The sequence below is a fragment of the Aphelocoma coerulescens genome, chromosome 2, assembly GCF_041296385.1.
Source record: "Aphelocoma coerulescens isolate FSJ_1873_10779 chromosome 2, UR_Acoe_1.0, whole genome shotgun sequence".
NCBI classification, from domain to species: domain Eukaryota; kingdom Metazoa; phylum Chordata; class Aves; order Passeriformes; family Corvidae; genus Aphelocoma; species Aphelocoma coerulescens.
The window spans coordinates 54859645-54874158 of record NC_091015.1 but is presented as its reverse complement, the minus strand read 5'-3'; the positions used below and the strand labels follow the sequence as shown (position 1 = coordinate 54874158).

Genomic DNA, 14514 nt, shown 5'->3' with positions numbered 1-14514 from the left:
CTCATGTACAAAAGGAAAAAACCTATTTTATTGCTACAGCAGAACCAACACATTTCAGCATTAAATTACTCCCAGAAATTTGGTAGCATAAGCTTGGCTTGATTAAAAGAAAAAAAAAAACCACTTTAATCATACAAAGTATTTGGCATTCTTGAGAAAACAGGTTCAGTTTGCATAGTTATTATAAATTGGAAAGAACTCCATACTTGTATACCTACCTCTGCAGAATTAATGACCTTCTCCAAACCATTTGGCAATGTCTCAATGACTTCAGTTAAAGAAATGCCCAGATTCTTAGCTACTGCAGCATCTTCTGCACTAGTACTAGGAATTCCTAGAAGGGATGAAAAACATTTCATTTCTATGACACTCTCTTTATAATGACTTCTGCTTTCCCAAAGGAGTTAAAGAAAAGGATTTAAGAACAGTAAAAATGTTGTTGTATCCTTTAAGCAGTGAAATTCAAAGAGCAATTATTAGAAATACATTTCTCAGTTCCTCTGTAATTCAAATGTTCATCAATGTTCTGTCATTCTTTCAGAAAAGTTTGAAAATTTGATGGTTCTGAAAAAACTAAAAATAAAGCCATAAACTTTGGATAGAATTATAGAATTTTCAATGTAGCCATATTATCTAAATGTAATATATTTAAATGATACAAATTTTAATTCTATTTGCTAATATGATAATCAAAGACTAAATGGAGAGCAGAGTCCTCCTGTTTCAATATTAATTTTATCTCTGATTTCATAATTTATTCAAATGTACAACAAACCAACAGTCTCAAACATTACTATTCCTTTAACTTACTACAAAAGACATGATTTGTTTATAAACTCAGGGAAACAATTCAAATAACATCAGTTTGCTATTCAGACTATAACTAGTGAGAACACTTCCTACAACTATTCAGATGAATTACGGAAGTCACACTATTTAAGGCCCCCAATGCTATCTTTCCCTCTGCATTTTATTATTTGGGGCAGTCATGCATTTTAATTCTACTCTGGAGGGTTACCTTTCACAGTGAGTTAAGAAACTTATTAGCTTTATTTATTATCACATGTATTCTGAGATAATATTAAGATACTAACAGATTTATTATTTCCACAGAGATACATCTTTCTGCATACTTTTCCCCTTCAATGACAATTTAATTAATAATTTGAACAATCTTGCACAATTACTGTCATCTTTAAAAGGCAAAGAAACTTATTCCAACAGACAACATCAGCATTAAGTTGGTGAAAACTACACAAAAAAGCTCTCAAAATATTTGCTGAATATTAACGAACTACTTCACTCAAAACCAGCTTAACAATCATCTTAGTTCAGGCAGTGAAATGCCTGCTATACATTAACTCTGCCAATATGTGGAAATTTGGAAGCAGATGACTAAAGAAAATCAAACAAAACTCCCCTGTGACAAGCAACTCCTTAACTAGAAAAACACAAAATTGCTATTTTATCTTTCCAGCAGATGTACACTCCTGCCATTTCAAGGCTCTCTTAGAGAACAATGTTTGTATCTTAATTTGTCAGAGAGCCCTGCAGCCTGCAACAGGTGACTTCACAATATGCTCTACAAATGCAAAAAAGTGGGTCCCACTTTTTGGTCTGCCTCCTTTTGAAAAGATGATGCTACTAATGTACACTGGCAAAGCTCAACAGCTGGCACCCACAGCTTCCCATGAAGAGCTGGGCTGTTTCCAACAGACATAAGGCTAAGGTATGTGCCAGCAAACTAGAAGATTTTAAGGAAACATAAGATTAGGTATCTCAATTATTTGGCTTCTCCTATATGAGGAAAGACTTTCTCAAAAGCAGATTCAAATCTAAAGTGCAAGATGCAGGCATGTTATAAGCGAGGGAAACAGCCCAAGTGGATAATTTCCATTAGCCCTGTGAGGGCCATCCAAGATATTTTTGCACAGTCAGCTGGTTTAATGCAGTCCAGTTGTGCAAGAATAGGCAATATTGGCAGCAGTGAAAGCAGCAGCCCCAGGACAGGAAAGAAGTATCAGCAACAGGGAGGCAACAACAGGAGTTAAGGGTTAAGGAATGTACTGCAAAAAGGGAAGAAGACATAACTATTTCCCATGAGGACTGGCATAGAACATTGCCTTCTCAGTGTAGCTGAGATCACGGCAAAGCACAAGAGTAAACAAAAAGCTTGGTGGGTGCAGATTAAAATGGATATGGTTTTTAAAACTTAGTACAATTTCGACTTTGACTTACTAGGACAATCATATTATCTAAGAGTATGTACTTAGCTGCCCAGTTTGGGGGACTAGGTTCCCTACCCAGGAAAGGAGTCAGACAGGCAGCTTCATAAGACAACTTTGAGAACAGAAGCTCACTGCAGGCGATTCAGCGTCCTCTAGCGACACCCTCCTCCTCCATCTATGGATCCTCAACTCTAAATCAGGTGCCTTAAATTATGGGAATGCTACACGAGAGATAAAGGATCTAACTGTCCAAGACAACTTGAAAACAATTATTACCTATCCTGAACTATTTTATTGGCCTCAACACAAATACTACTAGATAAAAGTCAAAGTTGGAATTTTTGTACATTTACCATCTGAAGCATTTCTCTAGAAGGATGTACATAATTCATGTAAACGTAAGACACAAAAAAAGCTAAAAGTTAGAGTTGTTTGCCAAAAAATGGTACAGTTCTGTTTTGGTTAAGGATGCTGAGAGACAGCCAAACACACGTGTTGTAGGTAACCAATTTTCTTAAGATATGCAGATTCTCAAATTTAGCTCATTAAATCACTAATTTTATATTTCCATTTAAAATTCTCATCCTGTGAATCTCTTCCCCCAGATAGACTCCACATAACTACTTTTCCCTTCCTTCTTCCATATTGAAGAACAGAATTCCAAAGTCCAGGAGAGAGCCTCTGTGTTCAAATATTTACAACAGTATCTTGTGCTGTAACACAGCAACTGAAAACCGTACTATTCCACTTACATATCTAATGTCACATACCTATTTTAGCATCAAGAAAATTAGCAAAATTGGTTTTTGCTGAGATGACTACAGGAATCTCCTGATTGGTAAGCAAATTCACAGCTGTCACTGAAGTAAGTGAGTCTGAAAACAAAGGTGACAATATGGTAAGTAAAATATAACAGAAGATATGCTAAGAACATCACTTACCATTACAAAGCCATTTATCTTAAACTTACATGAATTTTAAATAACAATTTTCTTTAAAAAAGAAAGAAAATGAAAAACCCATTCACATTTCTGAAAAGCTCAGATGTACTAAAATGTTCGGGAAGTCAGACTGATAAATTTTCATGATTTGAAAAACATACTTATAACAAGCACCTGAATAAAAGCAGAGTAAGATTTGGATTATAACAAAAAAATTGAGTCTTTGATCAAAATACAGCCTGCTGCAAAGTTGTATGAATTGGCTTGAGTAAGCCCTGATTTATGTACTAGCATACAATGCTACAAAATCCCACCAAAAAATCAGATGAAACTGCATGGGAGCATATATCCTTATGATTTAGTTTCTTAAAGAAGAACTACAAAGCATGTGAAATCTTTTTTTTTTTTTTAACCTGTGTTAAAAACCACCTAAGTAACCTACTGATTTCCAAACAGGATATTCATATTCATATTACAGATGAGGAACCCAATGTCCACAAGAAAGGGGAGATAGGAGAGGAGAGAATTAAGGCTGAGAACTAATAAACTGAATTTGATTTACAATGTGCAGATTGGGTGGCTCAGTAAGAAGAAAACCAAACCTGAATAATCCAAATTTTGAGGATTCAAACCCCAGATCTCAATTTGGACCTATTTCTAACTTTTTCAGTGCCTTTAAGTTGATGATAATTACAGTGATTAAAATACGGGCGGCTAAGATCTTCCTTTCACCTTTCTTCAGAGCTAAGCTGAGGCTATGAAGTCTTGTACTGCAATGCATAAAATCTGCTTGTAGTAAAGTAACAGCAATTTTGAGAACAGGGCTGTTATATCTCATCATGATTCTTAACACAAATGATACATTTATTTATTTCTGATTACTACTTTTCCAAATTTCAGATGTCTGAGGTATTCATATTATAAAGAAAATTTTCACATTCACACCACTGCGCACAGCTTTCCTCTGTTTAAAAAAAGTACAAAAGGGATAATTTCATTCTTTAAAAGCAACTAACTAAAAAGTGTCATAAGCAGGAAGCTGAGTGGGTAGGACACTGCTTTTAAAAATAACTTCTCTCTTCCACCCAGTAATAATTTTCATGCTGGAATCCAAAATAATAACTCCAGTTTATGAAGGTGCTCTTCCCTGTGCTCATTTGCTCACATTGTTATCATCATAACTGGAAAGAGCTGACGGTACAGGTACGAATGTAAGACAATGTATGCAGAGTATTATAATGAGATAATGAACAACGTAACAGGCAAATCTTTATCTCAGACACCTCCTGCTGTCAAAACTATTAGACTTACCAGATTCTAAATTAACATACATTTTTCTAGGCAAAAAAACCTGGATGTTTGACAACTGGTTGTTCCATCTATTTAAATAATAATAGCCTAAAATACAGACCTCTACTTCAAGACTAAAGGTTTTAGAACTTTCAGTTACTGTGCTGCACGACAGCATTTTTTTATCTCCTAGAACACATAAAAATATATCCTCCTAATTATTTAAATGAGAACACAGTGAGACAAGAGAATTACAAGACAATGTCCATTGAAAAGAAAACAATTACACTTAATTAAATTAAAATTTCAGTGTTCCTGAGGAATTTTTTTAAAAAGTCTTAGTTAATGTGAAAATACAGTCTATACAACACCATCCAAAATTTCTTTTTATTTAAATGCCATCATTGGCTGTTCATATGTAAAACCCCAATCTCAGCTATTTTCAACTGAAGGATGTCTATAAGTATATTCACAAGTAGCAGAAGTACACAATAGCAGAGTTTGATTCTCGAATTGTGCCTCTTTTTTGAGAGCTTTTGGCTGTTGTTATTTCAATTGAGAGTTTCTTAATTTAACTGAAAGCTTTAAGCTTCTTGGTAACAGACATACAAAAAAGCTTTTGCAAGTATTTCCACTTTAAAAACAATATAAAAATATACCATTGTCCTTATTAAAAGCAAATTTTGCACTTCTGTGGTTTGGCTTAAAGCACAAGATCCAATGAAGGTAAAGGCATGTGCATGGATGTGTTTGTGCAGTTAGTGCTTTGATTCGGTTTAGCTGCAAGAACTGCAAATTTGTTCTCCAAAATTCTCCAAGCTTTGCTCACCTCCTAGACAAGGGGTCTATGTACTCAACACAGTCAGGCTCTGGTTTTTTTTCTACTAGCAAGCAAACTTTTTAAAGGTAGAAATGAAGCACTCAAAAAAGCAGGTTCTGTACAACCAACACAATTTCCCACAAGATGCTGTTGACATCAGATGTTATACAGACAATGAAGCCTCATCTTTACCAGTAAGGCAAAAAGAAAATACTGAACACCAGCCTGAAGCAGAAATAAAAATTTTTATATTTACTCTTGTCATTTTGAGGTTTACCAAGCAACAAAAAAACACTAGACCATGGATACTAAATACAGGCAGAGGTGGTGGTAGGAGCCTCTAGGAAAGCAGTTAACAACAATTAAAGAATTATCAGTTGACTGTGCAAGCCATGAACTGCCATAAGGATACTCTGAATTTACTCCACTAGAGTCTTGTATTAACTAAGGATCTGCATAGTAGAGTATTATTTTACTACCTATCAGTGACCCACCTTGCTATGTATTAGTGATCTTTAGATTCCTTATGACAAGAAGAAATCATCACTGGTGCAAGAATTAGTTCTGCTGTCTTTGTGCTAATGACAAATTACCATACAGACGTGAGATTTTCCAATGGGTTGACACAGTCAAATTTGGACTACTCATTTCTGGTACATGAGGAAACAAGAATCTGTTCCATTGCTTTTATATACTACGAAGTGTTACAACTATTATAAAAAGAAGAATTCTAGCATAGCTGCTCTTGTCACATCTGAAGCCAGGACAGGCTGATGTGACACTGTGTGACACATAGCAAGAAACAAAGGCCTGCTCGCTGTCAATAGGAACAGCTCCTGCTCAGGTTGACACACATTCTCTAAAGATCATTCTCTATAATTGTTGCTCTTCTACAACAAAATGCAGTATGAGAAAAATACCACCTTTCCCTGGGATGAACTCCCTCTGAAAGACTTCCTTGAGACTGCTATTTCCATGCAGCAGTCTGTGAGTTGGTAAGATATATAAATGGGAAGCTCCATAAATGGCTTCAGGTGTATAGGTGTAAGCTGCTAGCTTCTCTTCTGTTACTTTGCCATTAACCTGAAAAAGAGTAGAAAAAAATTCCCACTGGAAGTGCAGTGGTTATAGATTTCCCTTCCTTTTTATACAGTTAACGAGTCTACATCACCCTACAGAAATACACAGTTCCAAATATCAAAGCTGGACACATTCCCACTACAGAAATTTTCCAGAATCAAACCTTCACAAAACTTACTTTCAAGCCTTGAGAAAGTTGCTTTACAGTCTTGTCTTAGTTTATCCAAATACATCCATAATAATATAATTCTAATCCCATATGTAATATTGCACTGTGCTACTGAGATAGATTCAATCCCTGGCTAAGCAACCCAGAATCCTTCTATTCCCTTTTAATATACACTCCTTGTTTCCAAGAAACTGGAATGAGATGTTACCTCTGAAACCTAAAGAGAATTTAGGATTTTCTAAGCTACAATATGACTTTACACCATACTTCTCTGATGAAGTGAATGCTCCAACTTATGTACAGAAATAAAACAATAAAAGAACATGCCACAACAAAGAACTGGACATAAAACGTAAATAGTAAATGTCAAAGACTTTTTAAGAATTACCACCTGGAACTATCAACAAGGTTTATATCTTAGATCAACTAACTGTGGAGTATATGGGGCTCTTAGAAGGAGATTTTTCTGTAATAACTATTAATACAAATTTTCAGAAACAATTGGTAAAAACAACTTTAATACAAAAATGCATCTTTTAGCAGGGTGCAAATCACAGGTTTAATTTGTCTCAATTTGAAGTTTCCAAACATTCAGTATTTTAAAATAAGAAGTCACTTTTAGAATGTTAGACCAGAGTAAATAAGCACAATAAAGCTTTGAAGTACAAGGCCTGAAATTCAGTCGGGGTTTCTGAAAACCTTTTCTGTCACTACCGTATTCATGGAGCCTTGTTCATCTCTTGACAAAAAAGGGAAAATCTGAAGTTCTTCTGTAGATAATGATAATTTTTTTCAGGTTTCCCTTTCCTTCCTCTTCTTTCTATCTAGACTTCTCTGTAGCTTCATTACTACCTAATGGTGTGGTTTCCATTATTTTAATTATGGTATATAGTAAATGAAATAACGGACAAATGTAAGCAAAGCAGCTTGCCTGAGGTCAGCCTGGGTCTGACAGAGAAGGTGCCATGCAGAGAAAAGCAAAAGCCCAACTAGATCCCAGCTGACATGTGCAGTGCTACTTGATAATGCATTTGGCACAAATGTCCTGGCTTTTAGGGAAGCTTATTAGCTGGCATGTATTTTGGCATAAATATACACAGCCAATTTGCATCCATTTGAACACACAAACCCTTTCCTAAGGAGGATAGCAGCAAGGATCTCTTCAGCCCACAAGTGATGTTCTTCAGGAATCTGTGCTTGTCTGCACATGAATATAATAATAATCTTTTTTAGGAGGCTTCAAGCTTTTAAGATCTGAAAATCCATTCCCATCACACATTTCAGGGGTTGCAGTGAGCCCAACCAAGAGAGCAGCAATTCTAATTTCTGACTTACCTTTAGCAAGAAGTCAAGAGAGCACCCAATGCAGTCACCTATCCAATTTGCTTGCATTTCTTTAATACCATACCACTCAGGGAGATCCGATAAAGCATCAAACATGGCCTTAAGCAATAAAAGAAAGAATTGGGACATTCAGCTTTTGTAAGCATACAAATTAATACTATGGGTTTAATTATCACTAACAGCAAAATGGTAAGGTGCTGGTAAAAACACTGGAAGAAGTGTTTTTATACTGCTGCTGCCTCAAATTAATCTCTCTGAGAATAGAACTAACACGGTACAAGCCAGAGGTATATCACTGCCAACAGAGACCCTGTCGTTATTAAACATGATCCTTCCTTTGAATGGACTAGACCTTAAGATACAGGAACAAAAAACTTAGATGAAAACAAACACAGAAAATATTCCCAGTGGTTGTAACTTCTGGGAAGTGTAGGTGACCTACTGCACTGAACAAGACATAAGAGATGTGCTTGCAGATATGAAGCCTACATTTGGATTAGTTGTTTTAGACAATAGCCTAGAGATGGCAGTCAGACAAAAGGCGTCAACATGTCCTAAAATTTTCAAGCTCTGACTTAAAACAGCATAATAGTTTCTAGCTATCTATTTTTTCATATTTCATATTGATATTTTACCAAGCACAACAAGCTGTAAAATTGATTGGGATCCTCAGATTGTATCATCCTGCAAAAACAACACTAATCATAATAACAAAGGTTCATATTAAACTCAAAAAATATATATATACAATATTATAATAATATAATTATTATAAGCACCAGCAATGAAGTTGGGTCTAGAGGGGTCAAGGGTCTAGAGCAAGTCTTATGAGGAGTGGCTGATTCAGCTGGGGATGTTTAGGCTGGAAAAAAGGAGGCTCAGGGCGGGACCTTATCACTCTCTACAACTGCCTGAAAGGAGGCTGTAGTGAAGTGGGAGTCAGTCTTTTCTCTCAGGTAACAAATGACAGGACCAGAGAAAATGGTCTGAAGTTGCATCAGTGGAGGATACTAGGAAAAATTTCACCATGGAAAGGGTTGTCAAACATTGCAACAGCCTGTCCAGGGAAGTGCTTGAGTCATCATTTCTGGAGGTATTTAGAAGACCCATAGATGTGGTGCTTAGGAACTGGGTTTACTGATGGACTTGGCAGCGCTGGCTTAATGGCTGGACTTGAGGATCTCAAAGGTTTTTTCCAACCTCTATTTTATGCAGCAATGAAGAAATTAAGTGTTGCCTCCTTTACTAGCCATAATGTCCAACAGCCAACTTGTAACTTCTACGTATATTTGCACTCAACAAGAGAGAAATCTATATACTTAAGTGCTTTCTGACATGTGGAATGGAAGCACAATAGTCTATTCCAAGTCAACTAGTATTTGTCTAAACAATTTGAACAGCACGATTTTAATAAATGGCATCTATAACAAGGTAAAGGGGAAGACAAACAGATAACTTAAAGTTCATCTCATTTTTCACTTCCTAACACTTCACATTTTTGTTATGAATACTGTGACTGTCCAAAATCTTTACTTTGGCAGAAGTACAGCCAGAGGCATGAGTCACTTGGACAGATGGTGAATATGCTGAACAATTGCAGTTAAAATCTAAGAATAAGGAAACATGTTGAATAATTTCTCCTTCAGCTCTGACTCCCAACATCAAATGTGCAAGCTCTTTATTATCTCAGTAATTGCTAACAACCTGCAAGGACGGACAGTAGCTATTACATGCTGCTCAAACTAAACAGTAGGTAGTTGGATAATTAGTGACTGTACAATTAATTCTTCCAAAGAATGTGTTTCAAGGTCTGTTTTAATAACATTCTTAAATAATTTCAAAGTGAGATGCATAAAAGTTACTGTTTACTGTTTAGTTACTGCTCTGCTGTATGTCTGTCATTCAAAATACAACAAAAGGCATGTCCTTCGTAACTCGTAATATTACACCACCACTTGGGATTATTATTGCTTTCTACATCTTTAAGAATCAAACCAATTTATTGATGATTTATAAAGAAAAGAATGTTAGACTTTTGGAGGGGTTTTTATCATACTATATCTTTAAGCAGTTTTAACTGACAATTGCAAGCATACTATATCACAGAGAATTCAAAGTTCTGATTATTCTCATTAATTGTGCTGTTGCAGAGACAACTAAGCTTTATTTACCATGATCAATCCATGTACTTAAATAACTGTGAAAGAATAATGAATAATTGGAGATCTGTAGAGAGATACATACACACAATAACCAGATATATTCTTTGTAAGACCTTTATGCATTTTAGAAAGAATGAAATTGTGTCAGGACATGCAGAACTGGCTGTTCACATTAGGTATCCGTTCTAATCAACATTATATTTTGCTGGCAGAAGCAGCTAAATGTGCATGTGTTCTACTGAAACTGTACAGTCTGTAACTGCTTCCCAGCAAAGCTTCCTGGATGTTTTTTCACTACAGTATTCATACACCAAGATTGTCAATACCAGCATGATCATGATTTTGCTCTAATTCATTGGCCTTATTAGAAGCTACAGGCTACAGTTTGTCTTAGCCCAGTTCTTCTCTTGATAATGCAATTACTTCATGCAACTAAATACAAGAAGAGCCAACTTTACTTCATCTGAATGAAGATAACTAAGCTTAATCTGCATGATGATGCAGCCTAGCAGGGTTTGCAAACACAAATCCTTTATAACTTAATTTACACATAAACAGTTTAGTGTTTACCCAAGCAAGCAAAAAAACTTCAAAAATTTTCAAAATGGAATTATGATTCTCAGTTTTTTTGTACTCAACACACTCCTTTGGTTTCTTGTCAAGACTTTGGAAAGCAGGTGAAGCAGAAAATGACCATGCAAACCACAAACAATTTACTTGGCGTTACAGAGGCAAATAATATAGAGTATGCACACCGCTAGCATGTTAGTGTTTCTGAATGATAACCTAGGATACTCACTAGAAGGGAAGTAGAGAAACATTAATTCTTACACACAGAAATGCACTTGTACATTCACAATCCATCCATGTAAACTAGGAGCTTTTAAAAAATAGCTTAAGGAAAATCCTTTAAAAAAACTTTTCATTTTCAAATGCAATTGTACTACACCCTGCAAAATATAAGCCTACAAATTCATGTTAAAACTATTATTAATAAAAAAAATTACATGTAGACTGTTTGGGTATACGAAACTCCTGACCAGTGCTAGCATAGAAATTCCTGAGTACTTTAAGTTAGTATTTGGAAAGGTAAATATTCATTCAATTGAATTTTACTTCCATATTCTTTCTTAAAAATCACGGCCATATTCCGTAGGAAATCTTCTGAATCAATAAAGTAGTCCCATGAATTCTGCTCCAATTTTTTTTTGTTTTTTCAATTTGCCAATCTTGGCAGTGTTCAAGGCCTGGTTGGATAGGGGCCTTGAGCAACCTGGTCTAGTGGGAGGTGTCCCTGCCCATGGCAAGAGGTGTTGGGACTAGATGATCTTTAAACTGCATTCCAACCCCTTAACATTCTATTATTCTGTAATTACTGATACATTTCCTTAAACAAAAATTCTGATCCTTAAAAATGTGTATATATAACTCCTAGTTATTCCTGCCACAAATTTGCTAACTAGATTTGTTAACACAGAGAAGACAATCAGCAAGAGGACTCCCAGCACTCAGGCAGATAAACAAAAGTAAAACCATGTTGGAATCTGCAGGGGACGAAGAACAACAGCAGCATTACAATCCAGTAAGCAAAGAGTGATCAGATTATCAAATAAACTCAATTTTCAAATTTCTGATGATGACTTAATAGTGAGAAATTTGGAAATATTAGGTAGCAGAGTCTTTCTGCTTTCATTTTTCATTACTTGAGAAGAGACAAGAAAACTTCAAATGCAAACATCTAATTACAGGAGAAATTACTCCCATCTTAATTAAACACAAGTCAAGGAGTAGCATAAATGCATTTTGGCAGTCTTTCAGATCTAAAGATAGATGGACTCAGGAAAAAGCCAAAGAAATCGAAGTTGTGTTTAGAGATGAGAATGACTTAAAGGCTCTTACACCTGAAGAAGTTGGAGATTGAGGATAAAACAATGTTTCACAGGATTTCTTTACTCTTTCAGAACATACAGAAAATTCTGGCACAGACAGAAGATGAAAATCAACTACCTCAGATGATCAGAGAGTAACAAAATCAAGATGAGTTTGCTGAAAATTCATCACAGACAATGATGACCAAGCCTGAAACTAGAAGTAACACACTGTATATGGAAAACTGGTCTCACATTTTGTCATAGGTTAGCAAGCATAGTCCCGGAAGGGATATCCTTGCTAAGGGGTGCTTACAGCTTCCTCTGGGACCTGATGGAACCTATCAGCTGGCCAGTTTGAATATGGACAATTCTTTAAGCCACTTAAAGTTGTGACGGCCTCTGTGATCCACACTTAAGAATAGACAAACTCCCCCCCAAGCTCTCTCTCGTTTCCGGCGCTGGCACAGGTGGCTGCGGGCCCCGTGCGGGGGCCAGCGGGCCCGGCCAGGCCCTGCTTGGGCCAGGCCGGGCCGGGCCACGGCCAGCCTGGAGCCATGGGCCTGTTCCAGCCATGGAACCCCCCCCACTGCCTTGCCGTGGGCAGCCGGAGCGGCTCAGAACCGCCCCCCCCTCCACTGCGGCCGAGATTCAGCAAAGCGGCACCTCTGTCCGGCAGAGGTCAGGGGACCAACAGCGATAAGCCACATTCCAGCTGCAAGGCCGAGGTGAGATTAACCCTTTTATTGCTGTGAAGAGCTGAAAACCTGAGGGAAGAGAGAGAGGAGATGCTTAAAGCTGAAAGTCTGTTGTGAAGCTATGATATATCAGAGTATCCCGTTGTAATTTCATGAAGATATGGGGGGTGGAGTGTTCAACTCGTAAGCAATAGGCAGATGCTGCCGCAGCTGTAATTTCATGAGAAGTTTGGACAGAGAGAGATGAACCAGATGAACCAGATGAGGACTTTTGCTCCAAAGAGGAAAGGAGAAAAACCTCAATTCCCAGAGATGCTTCCAGAGATAGTCTTAAAGATGAAGATGACCCTTTGCTCCCAGGGAAGGAGAAGGGCCTCTGTTTTTTTTGTTTCTGAACAGCTCAACCTTAAAATTGTACCCCAGAAAACTTTCAAGAGTGGACCCTCGAAAGCAGTTGCGGGAAAAGCTGCAAGTCGGGGGAAGGGACTCACATCGCAAGCAGAGAGACTCCTCTTCCTGAATGGACTGAACAATATTTGGAAGTGGGCGGCTGTCTCGGTGTGATACTGTTTTCATAGCACGAGCAAAAAGAGACTTCTCTTTCTAAATGGACTGAACAAGGTTATTATGGAAGTGGTAAACAGACTGAACATCTTAAGGGTTGTCTTTACATTGTCAGTGGGAGAAGGGAGGAAGGTGGGGGGAGGAGGAGAGTTCTAAAGGTGGTATAATTTTTTTTTCCTTTTCTTCTTTTAGGTCTGTTAATAAACTTCTTTATATTCATTCAAGTTGGTGCCTGCTTTGCATTTCTCCTAATTCTTATCTCACAGAAGATAAACAGTAATGAGTATTTTAGACCAAACCACTACACATTTCTAGCTGTTTAGTCTGCTGAAGATTATGACAGAAACAGAACTTCAGTTAGGCAAAAAAGATCCAGAAAATCTAAGAACATAAGTGCTTTACAATTTCCCAAGAGCATCTCAACTTCGGAAGTCCCTCTGCTTGTAGTTCAAAGAAGGATTCTGCTGAGTCCCTAGAAAATTCAGTCTCTGACTTCATCAACTAAAATTTTTAGTAAATCAATATCTGCTACTAATTTCATACTTAGTGAGAGTAATTTAACTCCTCTATGATAGTAAATGAAATAAAAGTGAAAAATCTAAATATAAGCTATAAAGTCAAATGTACTCTTTTGTTAATGAAGACACTTTAATGATGTTTGACACATCTGCGAGATAACAACAAGACTAAAATAAAAAAGCTAGAAAAAGGTTGCATTTCAGAAGAATTCAATTAATTAGTAAAATAAAATTGCATTCTACTAAATTACAACAAGAATTTAAAAGCTTTGCTTCTGAGCAAGAGTCAAATAAATATCCAAGCTCTGTTTGGATTAAAATGAAATCCTTCACTTTATTTGATCAAACTCCCAAAAGAGCAACCAACCGTAAACTAAAGATTATGTGAAATTATTTAAAACAACTTATTATACTTACATATATTAAAGTACAAGAAATTAAAGCTAGGCTGCCCACTGTTTTATTTTGCACTCTATTGCACAGTTCCAACTATGACTATGTGGTACAGCTTCTGTTGGTATTTAATATCTTCTTGTTTGACTATTTTTTTTCTCCTTCAGTAGTTTCTGTCTGTACTTTTGTAGGTCACTCTTGACTTTTATCTCCCATATGTGAAGAATACTGAAAACATACATTAAAGAGGAGCAATTACACAGATACCGTGTATACTTAAAATTCTTTCTCATAAATGTCTGAACTGTCAGCAGTTTTCCCATTTCCTTATCCTACAATTTACGGTCAACAAACACCTCTGATGTGATTACACAGAACTGAGGCAAATAAATGATTCCTTAAAAGCAAAAAGTAAATCCAGAATTGTTCTCCAGATTTG

The 14514-nt window shown here is 36.5% G+C and overlaps 1 protein-coding gene across 1 annotated transcript in view; it reads right to left on the bottom strand.

Moving 5' to 3' along the window:
- Positions 1-14514, bottom strand: part of LARS2 (leucyl-tRNA synthetase 2, mitochondrial) — an 84883-nt gene that overhangs the window by 35600 nt on the left and 34769 nt on the right. Inside the window, exons 8-11 of the mRNA XM_069007539.1 lie at positions 7864-7971; positions 6203-6362; positions 2999-3103; positions 219-334 (exon numbers count right to left, since the gene is read on the bottom strand). Coding sequence (XP_068863640.1) covers positions 219-334; positions 2999-3103; positions 6203-6362; positions 7864-7971 — 489 coding nt within the window. The remainder of the gene's footprint in view (positions 1-218; positions 335-2998; positions 3104-6202; positions 6363-7863; positions 7972-14514) is intronic.